Source organism: Myotis daubentonii, chromosome 4 (assembly GCF_963259705.1).
Source record: "Myotis daubentonii chromosome 4, mMyoDau2.1, whole genome shotgun sequence".
Lineage (NCBI taxonomy): Eukaryota > Metazoa > Chordata > Mammalia > Chiroptera > Vespertilionidae > Myotis > Myotis daubentonii.
In genome coordinates, this window is record NC_081843.1 from 76,449,314 (window position 1) to 76,472,264 (window position 22,951).

Sequence of the window (22,951 nt, forward strand, 5' to 3'; positions counted from 1 at the left end):
TGGGCCCTGCTCTGTGTGTGACGGGGGCAGCGCCCCAACCCCCTGATTGGCCCTGCTCTGTGCGTGACGGGGGGGGCGCCGCAACCTCCCCATCGACCCTGCCTTGAGTGTGACAGGGGATGGTGCCCCAACTCCCCAATCAGCCCTGCTCTAAGCCCAACCAGGGGCTGCACCTAGGGATTGGGCCTGCCCTCTGCCACCCGGGATCAGCCCTAAGCCAGCAGGTCGTTATCTCCCGAGGGGTCCCAGACTGTGAGAGGGCACAGGCCAGGCTGAGGGATCCCCCTCCCCCCCGAGTGCACAAATTTTTGTGCACTGGGCCTCTAGTCAATAGAATAAAGGCCAAGACCAGTGACCATCTCAGTAGATGCTGAAAATCATTGGACAGAATCTTTATCTTTCATGATAAAAACAAATAGGAATGAATACCCTGATAAATAGTTATCTATGAAAAACCCACAATTAACATTACACTTCATGGTGAAAGACTGAATGCTTTCCTTCTAAGATCAAGAACAAGACAAGTGCATGCATTCTTTTTTATTGTTTTTTTATATTGATTGATTTGAGACAGTAAGGGAGAGAGAGAAAAAAACATCCATTTGTTGTTAAAATTATTTATGCATTCATTGGTTGATTCGTTTTTGTGCCCTGACTGGGGATTAAACCCGCAACGTTGACATAATGGGGACAATGCTCTCTAAACAACTGAGCTACCCGGCCAGGGCAGCATTTTATTCTTGCCACTTTTCAACATTGTAATTGTATTAGAGGCTCTAGACAGAACAACTGGCAAGAAAAAGAACGAAAAGACATTCAAATTTAAAAAAAATAATTAAAACTATATCTATTTGAAGATGCCATTAACTTGTATAGAGAAAAGTTATAAGGAATCCACTAAAAAATTATTAGAGGTATTAAGTTCAACAAAATTCTAGGGTATAAAATCAATATATAAAATCAATTATATTTTTATACACTAGCCATGAACAATGTGAAAATTAAGTTCAGCAACCAATTTCATTTATAATAGCATTAAAAAGAGTTAAGTACTTAGGAATAAATTTACCGAAAGAAGCACAAACTTTCCATTCTGAAGGTAACAAAGCAATGTGAAAAACTGAGTAAGATCTAAATAAATGGAAAGCTATCTCATCTTCGTGGATCAGAAAACTTAATATTGTTAAGAATTCAGTATTCCCTTGGAGCTCCAGTGGCGCAATCGGTTAGCGCGTGGTACTTACAAGAATTCAGTATTCCCGCTGAAACCGGTTTGGCTCAGTGGATAGAGCGTCGGCCTGCAGACTGAAAGGTCCCAGGTTCGATTCCGGTCAAGGGCATGTAGGGTTGCGGGCATATCCCCAGTGGGGGATGTGCAGGAGGCAGCTGATCGATGTTTCTCTCTCATCGATGTTTCTAACTCTCTCCCTTCCTCTCTGTAAAAAATCAATAAAATATATTTAAAAAAAAAAAAAAGAATTCAGTATTACCCATATTGCCCTATTGATTTAATGCAGCCCTTACCAAAATCCCAAGTAGGATTTTTACAGAAATGGACAAGCTGATCCTATGATCCATATGGAAATGCAGATGACCTGGACTAGCTAAAATAGTCTTAAAAAAGAAAGTTGGAGGACTTACACTTTTGATTTCATAACTTAGTACAGATCCAACAGTGAGGTAAGGTATTGGCATAAGGAGAGAAGACATAGATCAGTGGAATTGAATTGAGAGTCCAGAAGTAAACTCTTACATTCTTCTTTTTAAAAAAAATATATTTTTTATTAATTTCAGAGAGGAAGGAAGAGGGGGAGAGAGATAGAAACATCAATGATGAGAGAGAATCATTGATTAGCTGCCTCTTGCACGCTCCCCACTGAGGATCGAGCCTGCAATCTGAGCATGTGCCCTTGACCGGAATCAAACCTGGGACCCTTTAGTCTGCAGGTCGACACTCAATCCACTGAGCCAAACTGGCTAGGGCAACCCTTACATTCTTGTAAAAAACAAGTAAATAAGTTTTTTATAAGAATGCTAAGACAATCCAATGAGGAAAAATAGTTTTCAAGTGATGCTTGGCAGCTGGATATCCATACAGGAAAATAATGAAGTTTAACCCCCTACTTCACACCAAATACAAAAATTAACTCAAAATGAATTTAAGAGCTAAGACTATAAAGATCTTAGAGTAAATATAAGAATAAATTGTAATGACCTTGGCTAAGTCATAGGCTTCTTAGATAAGATAACAAAAGAAGTGAAAAAGAAAAGTATAAATTGACCTTTATCTTTGCTTCAAAAGACACCATCAAAAACTGAAAAAAATAACCCATAAAATGGGAGAAAACATTTTCTAGTTACATGTCTGATAAGGGATTTGTATCTAAAGTATATAAAGAACTCTTAATGAATTGATGGTAGAACAATATCGCAGTTTTAAAATGGATAAAACATCTGAATAGACATTTCTACAAAGAAGATGTACAAATGGCCAGTAAGCACATGAAAAGGCCCTCAACATCATTAGTGGTAGGATAATGCAACAGGAAGAACCCATTATTACAATTGCACACGTGGTCTTATTTAGGACACAAATAACTTTAATCTGTAAGTTGATTATTAATAAAAAAAAACCTGGTAGTTTATAATATTTAACAGCTTTGTTGAGATAATTAACATACAATAAACTGCACTTATTTAAGTGTACAATACGGCAAGTTTTGATGTTATGATATCATCATCACAATCTAGATCATGTCCATCACCCTCAAAAAGTTTCCTCCATCCCCTTTGTTAACCCCTTCTCTTCCCAAACAACCACTGATCTCTTTTCTATCACTGTAGGTTAGTTTGCATTTTCTAGAATTTAATACATATGGACTTACACAGTTTGTGGTGGGTTTTGGCCTGGCTTCTTTTTTAGTTTGAGGTTCATCGCTGTTATCACATGTATCAGTATATGATTTCTTTTTATTGTTTTTGGTTTTTTTATTGATTTTTTACAGAGAGGAAGGGAGAGGGATAGAGAGAAACATCGATGAGAGAGAAACATCGATCAGCTGCCTCCTGCACACCCCCTCCTGGGGATGTGCCTGCAACCAAGGTACATGCCCTTGACCGGAATCAAACCTGGGACCTTTCAGTCCACAGGCCGAGGCTTTATCCACTGAACCAAACCAGTTAGGGCTATTTGTTTTATTGGGGTGTAGTATTTCCTTGTGTTGATACACCACAATTTGTGTATTCACTCATCTTTTGATGGACATTTGATTTGATTATAGTTTCTGGCTATTATACATAACACTGCTGTGAACATTCATGTCAAGTCTTTTCATGAACATATATTTTATTCATTTGGGGTAAGTACTTAGGAGTTGAATTGCTAAATCATGTGGTAGGATTACATTTAACTTTTCAAGAAACTGCTGAAGTCTATTTCACCTGCCATATATGAGAGTCCCAATTTCTCCAAGTCCTGACCAACACTTGGCATTGTCAGTCTTTTTAAATTTTAGTTTTCTAATAGGTGTATAGTGGTATCCCTCTGTGGTTTTTAACTAGCATTTCTCTAGTAACTAATGGTATTGAGCATCTTTGCATGTGTTTATTTGCCATCCTCTCTCTTCCTTGGTGGAGTGTGTATTTAAATCTTTTGTTCAGTTTTTTATTAGATTATATATGTTTTCTTACTGTTGAGTTCTGGAGGTTATAATATACTATATTATAGTATAGGCTATGTTAATGTTTTATATTAATGTATATTCTATACATATGTATATAGAATACAAGTCCTTTATCAGACATAGGCTTTACAAAGATTTTCTCCCAGTTAAGGTGTACAATGTAATGATTTGGTATAGATAGCAAAATGATTACTGTGGGGAAAACTAATTAACATCATCGCACATAGTTATCTTTTTTGGTAATGAAACCATCTGAAATCTGTCTTAACAAATTTCTAGTATTCATTTCAGTATATTAACTATAGCCATGTTATATATTAGATAACTAGATTTATTAATTGCATATAACTGCAGTTTGTATTCTTTTAACCATGCCTTGAGCAAAAATTTTAAATTTTGATGAAGTAGTTTATTAATTTGTTCTTTTATAGATTATACCTTTACTTTCATATCTACATATGAGGTTTTAAAGTTGGAAGTACCATTTCACTTATGAGTTCTATTGCAGTGGTTTCTTATTAGCTAATAGTATAAGATAGTATGTTCTCCTGTTTGCATCTTGTGAGTTTTAAAATTTTTTCTCATTTCATTCAAAGCTAACTCTGAATTAATATTATGAAATATAAACATAAAAAACTATTTAGCCCAGCCGGTGTGGTTCAGTAGTTGAGCATCCACCTATGTGAGCCAGGAAGTCATGGTTCCATTCCTGGTCAAGGCACATGCCGGGATTGCAGGCTTGATCCTCAATGTGGAGCATGCAGGAGGCAGCTAATCGTGATTCTCTCTCATCATTGATGTTTCTGTCTCTCCCTCTCCCTTCTCTCTGAAATCAATAACAATATATATTTTTTAATTATTTAATGTGTGCATTGGTCTTGCCATAATTAGGTCCTGCAAACTGTCAGAGTGTTATTATTAAAGTACTAGAGGCCTGGTGCATGAAATTTGTGCACTCGGGGTGGGTCCCTCAGCCCAGCCTGCACCCTCTCGCAGTCCAGGAGCCCTCGGGGGATGTCCAACTGATGGCTTAGGCCCGCTCCCCGCCATCAGTCAAACATCCTTAGCGTTGCTGCGGAGGCGGGAGAGGTTCCTGCCACTGCCGCTGTACTCACCAACTGTGAGCCCAGCTTCTGGCTGACCGGCGCTCCGCCTATGGGAGCGCACTGACCACCAGGGGACAGCTCCTGGGACAACCGGTTGTTCTGCCGTTAGGTCGATTTACATATTAACCTTTTATTATATAGCCTTTTATTATATCACTAGAGTCCCGGTGCACAAAAATTTGTGCACTCGGGGGGGAGGGGGGTCCCTCAGCCCGGCCTGTGCCCTCTCGCAGTCTGGGACCCCTCGGGAGATAACGACCTGCTGGCTTAGGCCTGATCCCGGGTGGCAGAGAGCAGGCCCAATCCCTAGGTGCAGCCCCTGATCGGGCTCAGAGCAGGGCCGATTGGGGAGTTGGGGCGGCGCCCCGTCATGCACAGAGCAGGGAGATTGGGAGGTTGTGGCGCCACCCCCTGTCACGCACAGAGCAGGGCCAATCAGGGGGTTGGGGCACTGCCCCCTGTCACTCACAGAGCAGGGCCAATCAGGGGGTTGGGGTGCTGCCCCCTGTCATGCACAGAGTAGGGGCGATAGGGGAGTTGGGGCACCGCCCCCTGTCACACAGAGCAGAGCCCATCAGGGGGTTGGGGCACCGCCCTCTATCACCCACAGAGCAGGGCCAATCAGGGGGTTGCAGCGCCACCACTCTCACACTCAGGGCAGGGCCAATGGGGAGGTTATGGCTCTACCTGTCACACACAGAGCAGGGCCCGTGGGGGGGGGGGTGGTTGGGGAGCTCCCCCCTATCAGGCACAGAGCAGGGCTGCTCAGGGGGTTGGGGCGCCTTCCCCTGTCATGAACAGAGCATGATGGATAGGGAGGTTGTGGCCCCGGCCCCTGTCACACACAGAGCCACAGGGCGATCAGGGGGTTTGGGCGCTGCCCCCTGTCACGCTGATCCCGGTGCTGGGAGACATATTACCCTTTTACTATATAGGATAGAGGCCTGGTGCACGTGTGGGGGCCGGCTGGTTTGCCCTGAAGGGTGTCCTGGATCAGGGTGGGGGTCCCCACTGGGGTGCCTGGTCAGCCTGGGTGAGGGGATGATGACTGTTTGCAGCTGGTCACACACCCTTCAGGGTGGGGGTCCCCACTGGGGTGCCTGGCCAGTCTGGGTGAGGGGCTGAGGGCTGTTTCAGGCTGGGAGTGACTGAAGTTCCCAACCGCTCCTTTTTTTCTTTTTTATTCTGGGCCAGCTTTAGCTTGAGGCTTGGTTCCAGCTCTTAGGCCGCTGCTCCTGAAAGTAGGTTTCTGGCCTTTGCATACAATGTTGCGAATCTGCTGGCTGAAGTCCCGCGGTATCTGTTACAATGTTTGAAACTGCAGGCTCAGAGGCCTGCAGCCGCAGGTGGGGAAGGTTGGTTTCCTCCGTCACTGAAGCAAGCAAGCCTCATGTTAGTTTCAAGCTGCCTGGCTGCCGGCCGCCATCTTGGCTGACAGTTAATTTGCATATCTCGCTGATTAGCCAATGAAAAGGGTAGCGGTCATACGCCAATTACCATGTTTCTCTTTTTTTTTTTTTTAAATATATTTTATTGATTTTTTACAGAGAGGAAGGGAGAGAGATAGAGAGTTAGAAACATCGATGAGAGAGAAACATCGATCAGCTGCCTCCTGCACACTCCCCACTGGGGATGTGCCCGCAACCCAGGTACATGCCCTTGACCGGAATCGAACCCGGGACCCTTTAGTCCGCAGGCCGACGCTCTATCCACTGAGCCAAACCGGTTTCGGCACCATGTTTCTCTTTTATTAGTGTAGATGTACTCTGGGGAGGGGTGGTCCCTCAGCCCAGATTGCAAGAGGGCGCACTCCAGGCCAAGGGACCCCACCAGTGCAGGATTGGGGCCTGGGTAGGACGTGGGAAGTTGGCCAGCCAAGGAGGGGGACTGCAGGAGGGCTCCAGGGCGTGTCCAGCCCCTCTCGCTCAGTCCCAATTGGCTGGACCCCAGCAGCAAGCTAACCTTCTGATCAGGGCGTCTGCCCCCTGGTCAGCCGGTCGACAGTCTGCCCCCTGGTGGTCAGTGCACACCATAGTAACTGGTCGACAGGTTGACTGTCTGCCCCCTCGTGGTCAGTGCATGTCATAGCGAGCGGTTGAGCAGCCTTAGCATATCATTAGCATATTATGCTTTGATTGGTTTGGTTCTGCCATTCAGTCTATTTGCATATTACCCTTTTTATTAGATAGGACTAGAGGCCTGGTGCATGGATTCCTGCACTGGGGGGGTTGCTCAGTCTGGCCTGCACCCTCTTGCAACCCGGGACCCCTCGGGGGATGTTGGACTGCCGGTTTCGGCCCGAGGGATGTAGTAGTGTGTGAAGCAGCAGGCGGCCATGGAGGAGCCTGAACCCAGGCCGGGCACCATACGCTCCCGCTCATCCTGGCCCTGCTGCACCTGCCACTGCCTGGTAGCGCTGCCTCAGAGGCCAGAGGCTCACGCTACTGCAACTGTGCTCTCCAACTGTGAGCCCAGCGTCTGGCACCCATCTGTCAGCTGAGCAGTGCTCCCACTGTGGGAGCGCACTTACCACCAGGGGGCAGCTCCTGTGTTGAGCTCCTGTGTGCACATCATATAGCAACTTGTCAAACGGTCAACCGGTCGTTTAGAGTTTTGTATATGTTCTCCTACTACTTTATTCACTAAATGCAGCACAGCAAATAGATTTCAGGAAATAGAATCCAGAAAAAAGGACTTGAAAGTACATATGCTGTCACAAGCTTCTTTGCTGATAGAGTATGAATGGAAATTTTTAAATGTTAGCCAACAGGAAGGAAATTATATTCTGAAAGCCTGCTCTGATTTGCTAGGGTTTTGTTTGTTTGTTTGTTACTTTATATTTTAGAGAGAGGAAGAGGGGGAAAGGAGAGATACATCATTGATCAGTTGCCTCCTACAGATGCCCCAACCAGGGATCGAATCTGCAGCCTGGGTATATACCCTGACTGGAAATAGAATCTGCACTTTTTGGTATATGGCACAGTACTCCAACCAACTAAGTCACACTGGCCAGGGCTGATTTGCTAGTTTTCTAAACAAGTTTTAATTCTAAATTGTGAAGAATTATTTTTCCATTAAAAAGATTTTCAGTGGAAAACTGTCTTTTTTAGTATTTCCACAGGTAACACCGAAAGGAATTAATGGTATAGACTTTAAAGGGGAGGCAATAACTTTTAAAGCAACTACTGCTGGAATCCTTGCTACACTTTCTCATTGTATTGAACTAATGGTAAAACGTGAGGAGAGCTGGCAAAAGAGAATGGATAAGGTAAGACTATTTTTCTTTCTGTTAAATAATAATCATTTAAGTTTTATATATGGATTGAATATTTAAACCAAACTAACTTGTTAGGGAAAAATGCATTGGAGTTGATAGAAGTAGTAGGTGTACTTCTGAAACTTTGCAGGCATCTTAACCTCATTTTCCTAATGAGATTCATCAGTTAAATATTCAGTAACTGTACAATATGCATTCTTGATTAATAACATTTTTGTAATAACAGCAATGCTTTATTGGAAGTGATAAGCCATTTAATATTACCCAGCTTTATTGTATGACATATGAAACTGCATTTAAGCTGTATAAACTAACATAAACACAGATTTATAAAGTTAAATATTAACTTATTGCATTTATAACTATGTGTATTTTCCAAGGTCATTGAGATATCATTCAACATACATTATATTATTCATTAAACATTTGCTTACTGTTCATCTTTTTGACCTTTGTTTAAATTGCAACACTGATAATATTACAATATGAATATTTAGTTTCTAGTGTAAAGTACAGCTTAGTGAATTTGTTTAGTATTTCTGTTTATAATTCAACATCAATAAAATAGTAAAATGTTAGAACTGAAACATGCCACCATTTTATAGAAGAAGAATTGTGCCCCAGAGACTTGTCCAGAGGTGTTAAGTAGCAGAATTAGAAGAATTTTACTATTTTCTGTATTTCAGCTCTCGATACTAGGCTAGACATCAGTCAGAATCTTTTGTTTTTGTTGTTGTTTTATGGGGGGTTTTCGTTAATCCTCACCTGAGGATATTTTTTCCATTGATTTTTTTTTTTTTTTTTTTTTTGCATGAGTGGAAGGGAGGGGGAGACACAGAGTGAGAGAAACATTGATTATGAAAGAGACACATTGATTGGTTGCGAGCCTGCAGCTGAGGCCTATGACCGGAAGAGAAACTGACACCCTTCAGTCCAAGGTCTGACACTCTAACCACAGAGCCAAACTGGCTAGGGCCAGTCAGAATCTTCTTCATCAGTGAGTCATATTGCTTACAGAATTTGAAGGTCTTATCAATTAAAGTAGGACACTAGGAAAGCAATGTCAACACTGATGTAATGGCAGAATGGCCATACAATTTGAATATCACTGTGTATTTAAAACGGTCCCCATGTTTAGACGAAAAGAGTATTGTTCAGAATTCTCAAGTGAAGTAGCCATATTGACTGACAAAATATGTATCTTTTAAAAACAGGCAATAAAAACGTCCATTTAAGGTTCAACCACTTCATTATTATTCAGGAGTCAAACTATTCTATATTGAAAGATTTCAACTCTATACCAATGTGGATCAAATTGAATTTTTAGAAGATTCCCTGTGCACACAAAAAATAATGTATTGAGAAAACAGGAGAACCCCTTAAATCTATTAGACTAATGGTTCAAGAGAATCATTCAACTCATCTAGACTAGTTTAAAACTTTTTTCTTTAGTCTCTTTAACCTTCACTAAGGAATTATCATATCTTACCACACTGCCTAAAAACATTCTATTCATTTAAGATGTTTGCTTACATTAGTAGACTCACATATGTGTAATTTCGCATGCTTTTCCACTTTTCCCTAAGTCTTTTTAATATTGCTGAGCTGTGTGGTTTGGTTTGGATCATTTTTTAAGATATGTTAATACATATAGTGAACTACACTAATCTTAAGTGTACTGCTTGATGATTTTTGTACATTTGTATAAACCCCTGTAACCACCAGTCAGATCAACATACAGAAAGAACTTTTATAGCACAAGGTTCCTTCATTCCCCTACCACCACCTTAAGAGGTGACCACAATTCTAACTTACATGATCATTGATTAGTTTTGTCTGTTCGTGAACATCATAAATGAAATCATATAGTATACACTCTTGTGTCTGTCTTTTTTCTCCCTTAACATGACTTAAGATTCATGTTGTTACATCTAGTGGTAGTTTATTCTTTTTTATTATTGTATAGTATTTCATTGTGTGATGAATTTTCATTGTTTGACTTTAATTTGATTATTTTTCCTATTGATAGAAGTTTAGGATTTTATATTTTTACTATTATGAATAAAGCTTCTGGGAACATTCTTGTACATATTTTTTGATGGATATATGCACTCATTTCTCTTGGGCATATACCTGGGAATACAATTGTTAATTCATGAGGGTATATGCTTAGCTTCAGTGGATATTGACAATTTTCTAAAGTGGTTATTTAAACTCCCATCAGCAATAGATGAGAATTCCCGTTGCTGTTCACCCTTGTCAGCACATAATATTGTCAGTTTTGGGTGGGTGTTTTATTTTGATTTTTCACTTACTTTCTTTTGAAATTAGGAAATGGAGAAAAGAAGAAGAATAGAGGAAGCATACAAAAATGCCATGATAGAACTTAAGAAAAAATCCCACTTTGGAGGACCTGATTATGAGGTATGAAGTTATATTTTGATCTTAGAAAGGAAAACACATAGGCATGCCTATCACAAAAGTGATTAATTTTTAAATTATACTTTTGTAACCTTTAAAGGTTCTAAATATATAATTCTTCTATGTTTATTTTAATTAAATGTATATATCATAATATATAAATGCTGGGCTTACTTTGAAATAGAATTTTTGGTATTGCCTACAAAGTTTAGTATAGGCTTTAAAAGGCTTATTATTTTGCCTGTCCACTGTATAAGACAAGTGTTAATCTCCCCTGTGAAGATGATAATTTTTAATGTTTATCTTCTAACTCACTTTTTTTAAATAAAAGCAACTTATGGAGGGAAAACCTGAATACTTTATACAGACAAAAGATTTTAGTTTGCCCTGACCGGTTTGGCTCAGTGGATGGAGTGTCAACCTGCGGACTGAAAGGTCCCAGGTTCGATTCTGGTCAAGGGCATGTACCTTGGTTGCGGGCGCATCCCCAGTGGGTGCTGTGCAGGAGGCAGCTGATCGATGTTTCTCTCTCATCGATGTTTCTAACTCTATCCCTCTCCCTTCCTCTCTGTAAAAAATCAATAAAATATATTTAAAAAAAAAAGATTTTAGTTTGTGCAATATACTATGATGTCTTATCCACAGTAGAGCATGAACTATTATAATTACTTTGCCTTTATGTTTGGAATGTGTGAAACCAACTTCTTTCCTCATTTTCTTTTATTGAGCAATTAATAAAGTCTTCCTTCCATATACATGCATAATTAAAATTTTATAAACTATTTTTCATCACGTTTTTATAGAAAAATATATAAGAAATATATATGGTAATTGTCATTAACATTGTTGATATTCCTGAAATGAACATTTTTTTATTACTTTTTTATCCTCACCTGAGGATATGTTTTTGTTGTGTTTTTGTTTGTTTGTTTTTTAGTTTTTATTGTTTTTTAGATAGAAAAGAAGTGGGGAAAGAGAACATTGATGTGAGAAACATCAATCTGTTGACTCCCATACATGCCCCAATAGGGAATCAAACCCACAAGCTAGGTATGTGCCCTGACTGGGAGTTGAACCCATAGCCTTTTGGTGTGCAGGTTGATCAAGCTCCAATCAACTAAGCCAACCAGCCAGGGTAAAATGAACATTTTTTAAATAGAGTGGCAAGGGGTACCATTGAGATAGAGATAGGATTATAAAATAGTTATAGTTAGCCCTTGGTATGCTTCAATGGTTGAGCATCAATCCATGAACCAGGAGGTCACTGTAGTTCGATTCCTAGTCAGTACACATGCCCGGGTTGCAGGCTCAGTCCCAGGTGGGCGGCATGCAGGAGGCAGCCTATCAATGATTCTCTCTCATCATTGATGTTTCTATCTCTTTTCCTCTCCCTTCTTCTTTCTGAAATCAACAAAAAATACATATATTTTAAAATAATTATAGTTAGACTATATTTAAGAAAATAGAAGAAAAAAATCTTGCCATTTTTATTCTAGAAGGGAATAAAAAAACTGATATTGACTGAGTATTTCTTATGTTGGAACTGATTGAGAAAAAAAGTTTTTATTAACTATATTTAATGTTGGAATTGATTAAAGAAAAAAACTCAGCTGCTATTGACTAAATATTTTTTATGCTAGAATTGATTTCCAAATGTAGAAATCATGATGATGAGACTTGAACTGTAGTATTTTTTAATTATTAAGCTGTCAATTCATTTCTTCTAGAATGTATAAAAATTATATAATTAGCTATTCTCTGGGGCTTTAATAAACTAAATTACTGAAATATAAGCTATTATAATTTTAATTTTAATTCTGATGCTAAGCATATTGTTTTGCAATTTTAGGTTACCTTATTTTTTTCATATTATAAATAAAATAAATGTTTCTTATAGGAAGATTATAGAAAAATACACAAAAAGCCCATGTTTTTAATTTATCAATATATGGTACTAATTTATTTCCTTCCAGCAATATATAAGTATAGTTATATACTTCCACTTCTGTCAAACCAGTTTTCTTTCAGGGAATAAGAGTGGGATGGAGGGAGGAGAGGCCTTGTGCTAGGTATATGTGTTTACTAGTTTCAAATCTAAAAAAATTGCTTTATTTATTGATGTAATTGATTTAGGCTTTTCTAAAGAAACGTTTATTGGTCACTTAAAATTTGCTCTATAAAAGTTTTATGCTTTTATGTAATCTCTCAGTCTTTTGATACACTTATCTCTATATTTGATATGTTTAAAAAGCATCCTCAAATATCTGTATTTCCTTTTTTCCTTTTTTAATGGTCTTTTCTAAATATGTTGCTAATATACCTGGATTTTTAAAAATTATGGTATAATATGGTAATCTTTTATTCTAATGGTGTTGTTGAATAAATCATTCTTTTCTACTCCTGTACTGCCCTCTTTTAATGAAGAACATGGTTAAGGGTTCTTCAGCCTTTTCTCACCAACTCCTTGTGATATGAAGTTAAATATGCAATTTTTAAATAAACTAGGGCCTGTTTTTATGTTTCCCCCCTTCCTTTTAGAGCAGTGATGGTGAACCTTTTGAGCTCGGCGTGTCAGCATTTTGAAAAACCCTAACTTAACTCTGGTGCCATGTCACATATAGAAATTTTTTTATATTTGCAACCATAGTAAAACAAAGATGTATATTTTTATATATATATATATTTAAATGCCGTTTAACAAAGAAAAATCAACCAAAAAAACGAGTTCACGTGTCACCTCTGACACGCGTGTCATAGGTTCGCCATCACTGTTTTAGAGTCTTGAACCATCTATATTGTGTCAGTACTATGCTTGCATGGATTTTAAAATGACACTAATTCAAAATGTGACTTTATTTTGGTTCTTATTCAACATTTATGATGTTTTTATTATTGAACAAAGTTTAAATGTTTGTCATCTATAGCCTCAGAAATTACTTTATAATCTTAAATCCATTCCTTAAGACTTATAGCACAAGGCACTGTGCTAAGTGTGGGGTGGGGTGAGATTGCAAGGAACAAGGCAGACAAGGATCCTACCTGAGGGCCCCTCCTGAGTATATGTTAATGGTAATATAGACTAAGTAGCAGGTAAATAGAATAATATATATTATAAAGCACTTTTAACAGTGTGGGCATGGCTTCCTAAAGGAAACAGCATCTTAGCTGAAACCTTAAGAATAAGTAGGTTGAGTAGATGTCAACCAGGCAAATAGCCTAGAAAGAGTGTTGCTTGTAGGGGCTTAGAAGAAAAGAAAACATTTGGAGACCCAAAGCAAGAGAAAGCATTTTGCCCCAGAGTAACTTACCAATGGAGCAGGGAGCCCAATGAGAGGAGGGAGGGATAAAAAGGTCTGAGAACAGTGCATATCCTCAGGAATGGGTTTTAAGCAAATTGGGTTTTCAGATTTACAGTTTAGAAAAATTATTCTTGCTTCCTGCAGTGAAGAGAGTGGATTAAATTTGAGAGTTGTGACAGGGACTTGGACATTTTTTTCAGTATAACAGATAAGAATTGAATATAGTCTAAATTAGATCGGTTAGGAGAATTGGAATAGATGTGGAAAAATGAGATATTTGTAAAGTAGAATTGAAGGGTGTGGTGATTGAATGAAGGAAAAGGGAGGAATCCAAGAACAGGCCCAGATTTCTGCCTTCGTCCTATTGGTGCACAGGTAGAGGAAGAACAGGTTTTAGACATGTTCCACATGAGTTGAGACATTCTTCTGAGGAGGTCTTACATATTATTAGATGTAAAGATCTAACACCACTTAGGAAAGGAATGGACAGGCTATGAATTTGGGAAATTATCAGATGATGACTGAACTCTTAGAAATGAATAAAAATGCTGTGGGAAAGCAAGTGTGGAATCCTAAGGAACACCCACATTTAAGGGATAGACAAAGGAGGAAGAGTCTGCACAGGAGCCCAAGAAGAGTGCTTAGTAGAGGGGTCACTTATCAAAGTATTTTTTTTTTAATTTTGTATTAAGTGTATTGGGTTGACATTGCTTAATAATATTATATAGGTTTCAAGTGTACAGTTGTTTAATACATCATCTGTATATTACATGTGTGTTCACCACCCAAAAGCAGAACTTTTTAATCCTGAATTTCCCAATTGGGAGACTCCTGAGATGCTGACATGATTGCATAGGTTGAATGCGTATTATAATTTTTAAAAGTGTAGATGTGGTTATGATCAATAGAGTTTTCAAAAATCACCAGAAAATATGTTCAGAGTAGATTTTGGATATTTTCTATTTTTCTCATATCAACAAAGACCAAAGTGATACTACTACTATTTAAGTGCCTTTGAAATGTTTTAACTGTATACAGGGAATCCTTCAGGATAGCCTCTAGAATGCTGTTACTGTTCTTCTCCTGATTCAACAGGTCATTACATGTTTAAATTCACTTAGTGATAATTCATTGAAGTATGCACTATTCTGTGTGTATGTTGAAGCTGAATAAAAAGTTTCTGTGGATTTTTTTTTTCTTTTGAAATGAGCTATGAGAGAGTCCTCATAACTCCAAAAGAACAATTGCATTAAATCAAGATTCCTCATATGCCTGTGCCAAGGGGTTTTCTCCCACCCTTCCTGTGTAACCCCACCTTGTGACAGGGATGGAATGATGTTGCTAGATACTTTTTCATGGAGTAGTGATGACGTTGGGTTATCAGTCTAACTGGTAAGATTATAGAGAGACCAACAATCATTCATGTGTCTTATTTTTATATTTAAAAATTTAGGAGCCCTAGACGGTTTGGCTCAATGGATAGAGCGTTGGCCCGCGGACTGAAGGATCCCGGGTTTGATTCTGGTCAAGGGCACATACCTCGGTTGCAGGCTCGATCTTGTGTGGGAGGCAACTAATCGATATATCTCACATCAATGTTTCTCTCTCTGTCTGTCTCTCCTGCACCCTTCCACTCTCTAAAAATCAATGGAAAAATATCCTCGGGTGAGGATTAAAAAAATTTGTGGGGGGGAGGTGCGGGGGGGGGGGGGGGACTCTGCCCAGCTGGTTGAGCATCAATCCCTGTACCAAGAAGTCGCTGGTTCAATTTTCAGTCAGGTCACATGCCCTGGTTGCAGTCTTGGTCCCAGCAGGGGGCATGCAGGAATCAGCCAGTTGATGTTGATATTTCTCTCACATCCATGTTTCTATCTCCCTCTCCCTTCCTGTATAAAATCAATAAAAACATTTTTTTAAAAAAAAAATTTAGGGAACCTTAAACCGAAGTGTACCTTTCCAGCCTCTACTTTTACCATAATGTAAAGCCATTATTCAACTTACAGTCCACTTATTTATTCCATCACTGCAGGAACATACCTTGTTTCCATTTTGCTATTGTTCTTTTATACTTTTATCTTCTGATACAGCTGAGGTTCTCTTTGCATGAGAATCACTTGGAGGACTTATTAAACATGCATATTCCCAGCTCCACCCAAGACCTGCAGAGAAGTAATTTCTGTGTATGGGGTCCTGGGTATTTTCATTTTAACAAGTTCTCCAGGCAATTGAGAACCACTGCTCTGCAATCTAACCAGGCTCTCAAGCATCAGCTAGCTCAATTTTTCTTTCTCCATTAACTATTTCTATTTGCTTAGGAAGATCCCGCTCAGTACCCAGTCTACTGCTCATTGCCTGTACATCTGCAACTTTGTACTTACCTTTCTTCAATTTTATACGGTTTCTGTCGCCAAGTATTTAAGTTATAAGTACTCAACTCTGTCACTGTAGCAGGCATAGACAATGCATATGAATACAATGAAGATTATATTCCAATAAAACTTTATTTAGCTTTATGTAATTGCAACAAGTCATGAAATGTTGTTATTCATTCCTTTTCCCCCAACCATTTAAAAAATGAAATGAAATTCTTAGCTTAAAGGCCATACAACAGTAAGCAGTGGACTGGATTTGGCCTGTGGGCCATAGTTCACCAACCTCTTACTCTAGATTATTGCCCTAATACAATATTGGTCAATATACAGTAAGTATATGAGTACTGAGTGATTGAATTGTTATATTTATGATTCTACACAAAGCATATGTTACTCATATTTTATATATTCCCTAGTGTACTAACTGGTTCAGAAATGTTTGTTGAATCACTTTTCAACTTTTCCCTAAAGTTAATGCCAGAATTATCAGTGTTTTCCACTTTCTTAAACCAGCTTTTTTTTTCCTGTGTGTTCAAACAGGAAGGTCCAAACAGTCTGATTAATGAAGAAGAGTTCTTTGATGCCGTTGAAGCTGCTCTTGACAGACAAGACAAAATAGAAGAACAGGTATATTTGTCAGTAAAAATTTAACACTGGGTATTTCTTGATGTATGTTATTTTCTATAAATAGAATTTGAAAACTGAAATATCTGATAACCTAGAAAATGAACTGTGTCTGCATTGAGTCAAAAACGTAGGAGAATCTTCATGTCATTCTTCCATTGATCAATTTCCAAGCAATGGAAAGAAGACCAATGATAGTTTAAAGAAAGCATGCAGCCCTGGCCGGTTTGGCTCAATGAATAGAGCGTCAGCCACGGACTGAAGTGTCCTAGGTTCGATTCCAGTGAAGGGCATGTGCCTTACATCCCCAGTGGGAGGTGTGTGGGAGGCAGCTGATCGATGTTTCTCTCTCATCGATGTTTCTGGCTCTCTATCCCTTTCCCTTCCTCTCTGTAAAGGGTCAGTAAAATACATTTTTTAAAAATAAAAAATAAAGCATGCATAATTAACATGAAGTTAAAATAAAATATTCTATTGCCCTTGAAATATCCGACTTTATCATGATCCTGTTAATATCAAGTATATATTTACTCTGAGTAAAACAGTTTCTTTGAACTTCTTTTTACCACCAAGTGCCATATAAATTCAAAAGGAAGATTACCAAGAATCTATTTTTCTTCCATTGGTACCATTCAGTTTTTATTATTAACTCCTTTATTGCTTTCACTATCTTAACCTTCAATTGCTTCCTCACTTTTAACTTTGCTTAGTGTTTTGTCATCATTAAATTCACAGTAGTTGTGCCCAGTCTCCTGTGGAAGTGGAACTAAGCATATCTTAAATCCTTTAACTCTAATTTCAAGATTAATTTGATCACTTGCCTTCAATTCTGCAACAATGCAGTTGCCAAGTATTAACACTAGATGGTATTTAAGGGTGAATTTTAGTTACTTTTCCCAGGACTTGAAGCATCTTACAAATAAATGATATGTATATCAGTTGTACAGTACAGATTTACCTGCATAAAAAAAGTTGACATGTTCATTCCTGCCATTGCTAACGCAGTCATGGCTATTACACCCATTTATTAGTCTATCTACCTGAAGGTAAATCACCTGTAATAGTGGCTGCTTTTCATGTTCATTTTTCATTATTTTTTTATAACTCATGATAAAAAGTTCATGTAACATTAGTTTATAAAGCTTATTGCTTATTTTTTTGATAAGCAATATCAAAGATGCTACACAGCACTCAATAAGAGTGGGAACTTTTTGTTCTTAAATGACTTCTAATTTTGGATGCCAAACGTATTACCCAAAGCAGCATCATTGTGTTTGTTTTTTTAGGGTTTTTCACCTACACTGTTTTTAGTGTGTATGTTCTGTTTTTATTTAATATGTGTTATCATAGAAAGAGTAGTGAACTGAGGTCATGACAACTTTGTTTTAGTCTTAGTTTTGCCACTGGCTAACTATAAAGCTATAAACTTATCACTTAAATTTTCTGGGCCTTGGTTTCCTGATCTGTGAAACAAGGGCTTAGACAAGATGACTCAAATCATACCTCTGGCTCTAAAATCCTACTCTAAATATCAACACATTGGTTGAGTTGGAGTTAAAGAGAATCAATGAAAGCTTCTGTAAGCTTTAGAGAAAAGAAATATTCATGGGACTATCAACTCATTTCATTTCAAACTATTTTTGGTACTCTGGTAGTCCTCTACAAAACAAGCATTAAACAGACCCGTGACTTTACTTGCCTAATAACTAGGTATGTCATTATGACAGATGATTACAGTATGTTAATGCTATAGAGGAGTAAGCATCAGTAATCCATGAAATCAGTTCCAAAGGTTCAGATCATTTCCCTCATTGTATGCATTAGATATTACACAGGGCTCTCAACAACACAACCACTGCATAGGTAGTCTTCAGTGACACAGTTTTGAGTTTACATTTGTTTTACATTATTTGCCAACATAAGGAAAGCTATACAAAAAAGTGGTGAGTGAGAAATGAGATCTTTGCTGTTGTGTTCAGATCGTATTGAATAGAAATAACCAGTTGTCTTCTACATAGTTAGAAAATGAGCACACACACAGAACAGCAAAGTTTCTGGTACATTACATTTAATAGATATTTATAGAATGAGAAGAAACTAGGGAAGCTGAGGAGGAAGAAAGAGGTTAAGTGGCAGCTTAACAGGAATGAAATGATTAGATGAAGACAAGATGAATACCTTTATGGAAAGGAGCAAAGACAGACATGACGTGTTTTGGAATGTGACTGAAGCAAACACTGATACTGATTCAAATGATACAGCCCTGCAGAAGCCTTATGAGGTGGAATGATTGGAATAATTTGGGCAGAGTTTGAATAAGAAAATCAGCAATATTAAATTAAGATTGATTTATGGTAAATGATATCATGTTGGCATTGGAGAGTCCGACTAGGAGCAAAATGAAAAAAAAATGATCCCTGGGCTAAGTTAGTAACTGTCAGGTCCAAAAGAAGAGATTGAATTGGGACACATAAAGTAAATGTTAGAGTAGTTTCATGATTCAAATATTTCTAAGTGTTGGTGGCAAAACAGCATCAGGTGTTAGATTGGTATAGTCCAAGCATGTCAAACTCAAAGGCTAACACAGGCCAAATAAACAAGGTTTAAGTTTATGTGGGCCACAAAAAAACAAAAGCTTCAATTTTCATAGAAATGTAGGATTATTTCAATAGAGACATGCTGAATACAAAGGGCCCTCCTCTCTGGTTCCAGGTGCATCACCCGAGAACCGCAGCTGCCAAGAACTTGCCAAGTCACCACAGTTCGGCAGCTCCTGCATTGAGCATCTGCCCCCTGGTGGTCAGTGTGCATCATAGCTATCGATTGGAGTGTCTGCCCCCTGGTGGTCATTACGCATCATAGCTACCAGAAGGTTGGCCAGTTGCTTAGGCTTTTTAGCCTTTTGTATATATAGATTATGTATTACAGGACATTGTAAAAATTAAGTTACGAAATTTTTATTAAAACGTTTCTTACATTCGGTTATATTGGCTGGGTCACAAAAATATTCATTGTGGGCTACATGTGACCTGTGGTCTGCGTGTTTGGCATGCTTGGTGTAGTCAGACCAGACCTCAGTTCAACAACCTCGGTTCTTGAGTTCTGCCTAAGAAAGAATTCAGAGCTGAGACTCAAACACAAGCAAAAGTTTATTTAGAAAGTCACAGGGCTAGAAGAAGTGAGTCAGAAGAAATGGGCTTAGGAAACAAGTTACAGAGGCAAAAGAATAAATACCCTTGCGGCTTATGAAAAAGGCAAGGAAGGCGGACCTGGGGGTGGGGAAAAGCATAGGTGTGCTCCATGGAGAGAGCAGCACTGGGTTATCAGTCTTGAGGGTATTTGTCTGGGAGGATCCCAGTAGAATATTCATCAGCTTTACAGATGTGTCCTTTCAGGGTTGTGGTCTCCAGGGATTGGTCAGCACCAGGGTAGGGGGTCATTAGTCAATGCAGCTGGTCCTGATGTCAGCTATAACATGGCTTGTCTGGTTTTGCTGCTTTTCTGGGCCTGGAGCTGAACACAACTGAGGCTTAGATATCATCCCTAGTTTAACCTAAGCTGTCTCCGTGGTCAACAGACCCGAGGCTTTGTTCCTAAGATTATTTGATGTGGGTCAGAACCTCATTGTCCTGGGGCTTAATCCTTAAGGGAGAAATCATGCAAGGGCTTGTATGGGAGTCTTATGAGGCTATTCTCCTGTCCCCTTGTTCTCTGTCCCTCTTAGAGGGTCTAACCCACATGACTAGTGATATGCTCCAGGGAGGAAAGGTTACCCTGGGGATGGAGGTCTTTGGTTTCCCAGTTTTGCCCATAGCTAGGTACCTGGGGCTTTCTGCTCTGGTGACCTTCTGTAGTTGGCCTGTCATCTTGCTCTGCTCATGTCTGTCTAACTGCCTACTACATAAGTACTGAAGTGTTCAGTAGTTAAATGTTGATAGTTTCAGGTTATAGGTTATATTAACCATTCTTTAGCTGCAAAATACACTTAAAAGCCTTTGCCTCTTAACATTATATGTTTTCTTAGTCACAGAGCGAAAAGGTCAGGTTACATTGGCCCACATCTATGCCATCTGGAGATGCCTTTTCTTCTGTGGGGACTCATAGATTTGTCCAGAAGGTAAGCCTAATGTCAGAGTTTACTCCAAGTGTATGCTGTATTGTTCTTCACTGTTGATGGAACTATCCTGTATAAGTTTTCCTTCCTTTTCTTGAACTTAAGTAATGAGATTTTTTTGGTATTACATGTTTTATTACATATGCATCCTCCAAAACAGAAATCTTATGATTATATTCTTTCTTTTTCATTTAAGAGGAAAGGAGTCGGGGGAGAGGGGGTAACAGGGAATGACTAGTCCAAAATAGCCAAAAGCATAGCCAGTTACATTAAGTTTCTTTTTTCTTTGGGTTTAAGTGGTATTATTTTACATTGTTGAAAGCGCTGCATTCCTTTTAGAAAGATTTTGGAGCATAACACATAATAGGTGCATGGACTCAGCACTTGCTGCTGAGCTTGTTTCATATAGTGCTTTGTTCTCTCTCTTTATCTTGTGTTTGGAAGTTGGTACTGAATGCTCTGTTGTGCCTTTGTTCTGATTACTTGGTTTTTTCTTTGTCTGTCTCTGGTAGCCCTATAGTCGCTCTTCCTCCATGTCTTCCATTGATCTAGTCAGTGCCTCTGACGATGTTCACAGATTCAGCTCCCAGGTACTGTATGAATGTATAGAGTGGACTTGAGTCTTTCTGTGCTATACTTCAGCCTGCTTTCCCAGTTCCGAGAAATCTTTTGGTTAGGCTACTTGTTTTCGTTCTGAATTTTAAATAGTTATAAGCATTAAAAAGGCCTTCCTTTCTACTAAGTAGTTCCTCTATCAAGCATGCATGTGCCCTTTGTATCTTTTACTGTGAATAGCTTGAAATTTTGCCATATAGGAGGTATTCCTGAAAGATTGTAAATTGAATTGAAACAATTGAAGGTACATAGTTTTTAAGTATTATGTAATATCTGATTTTTTCAGGCAGGATTCAGCAACTTTGATGGACATGGTTATAGCATAAAAGCAGGATTCAGCAGCCTCACTTCTAATCTAATTTAACATATAACTATATTCAACAGGGAAATAACTTTTTAAATAATATTTGTTGAACAGCTTGTACTTTCCTTATGCACATTACCGTTTGATACTATAAATTAATACTTCTGTTCTATACTAAATTTATGGAAATTGGTTTTAATTGATTATTTGGTATCATCAATAAGGGTTTAGAAATTTAAGACAGGAAGCCAGATGCTTGCAATCTCTGCTCTCATAATAAAGTCATTAAAACAATATATTTTAGTATCAGCATTAGTTGGGGGAAAATTTTTTTTTATCTTTGCAATTCAACTTTGTATCTCTCTGGTGATTGAATTTTATTGGATTAAATTATTTTATTTTTAAGAACTTGAATTCCCAAAGTGACCCAAGTTTAAATTGTGGTTAGCTGCACTTCCGTGACCTAGCTAGGACTCAGGTCTACCTAGGGCCTGGCATGTAGTCAGTGCTCAGTAAGTGAGCTTTTAATAATATAATAACATAATTTCTTTGAGTTAATCAGTATTATCTATATCATTTTTTCTCTTATCAGAGTATTTCAATAAAAGTTTTTAAAATGCATAATAATGCATGATTCTTACTAGTTTACACATATGAATAAAGTTTACATTAGTTTTTTAGCTATGCAGTGAAGAACAATAAGTCTAAAATCAAATTGTGTTGTTCAGACTTTTGCAGTTTTTTTCTTCTTAAACATTTTTGAGAAAGAGATGTATCAATTTATCAGAAATCACCTGGAGCCAAAACTAACTAAAACCCATCAGTACTGGTCACCATTTTCCCTTAAAATATAGGAACAAACAGGCTATAGATGAAAGAAAATGTAAGTGAGAGCAAGAAAAGAATACAAGCCACTGATAAGTGCCTAAGAATTGGGGCTTCAAAACCCAGATCAGGACCCTGGCTATAAAGAGCTATAGAACAGCTGAAAGCCTTCAAGTACAGGTGAATATGTCACTGAAAAGTAGGTGCCCAGCTTTTTACAAGATGTCTGCCAAGTCACAGGTTAATTCTTTACCTAATTTTTTGTGTATCTACTGTTTGTAAGTTGAGAAGTCTTTCTGAAGGTTTTTTCC

The 22,951-nt window shown here is 38.5% G+C and overlaps 1 protein-coding gene across 6 annotated transcripts in view; it reads left to right on the forward strand.

Moving 5' to 3' along the window:
• CERT1 (ceramide transporter 1) overlaps window positions 1-22,951 on the forward strand; it is a 106,299-nt gene that overhangs the window by 55,040 nt on the left and 28,308 nt on the right. For 3 of the 6 annotated variants that reach the window (XM_059694322.1, XM_059694321.1, XM_059694317.1), the window contains 5 exons: window positions 7,900-8,057; window positions 10,398-10,490; window positions 16,699-16,785; window positions 20,807-20,899; window positions 21,409-21,486. In XM_059694322.1, the coding sequence (XP_059550305.1) occupies window positions 7,900-8,057; window positions 10,398-10,490; window positions 16,699-16,785; window positions 20,807-20,899; window positions 21,409-21,486 (509 nt within the window). The remainder of the gene's footprint in view (window positions 1-7,899; window positions 8,058-10,397; window positions 10,491-16,698; window positions 16,786-20,806; window positions 20,900-21,408; window positions 21,487-22,951) is intronic. The other 3 variants (XM_059694319.1, XM_059694318.1, XM_059694320.1) reach the window with 2 other exon arrangements.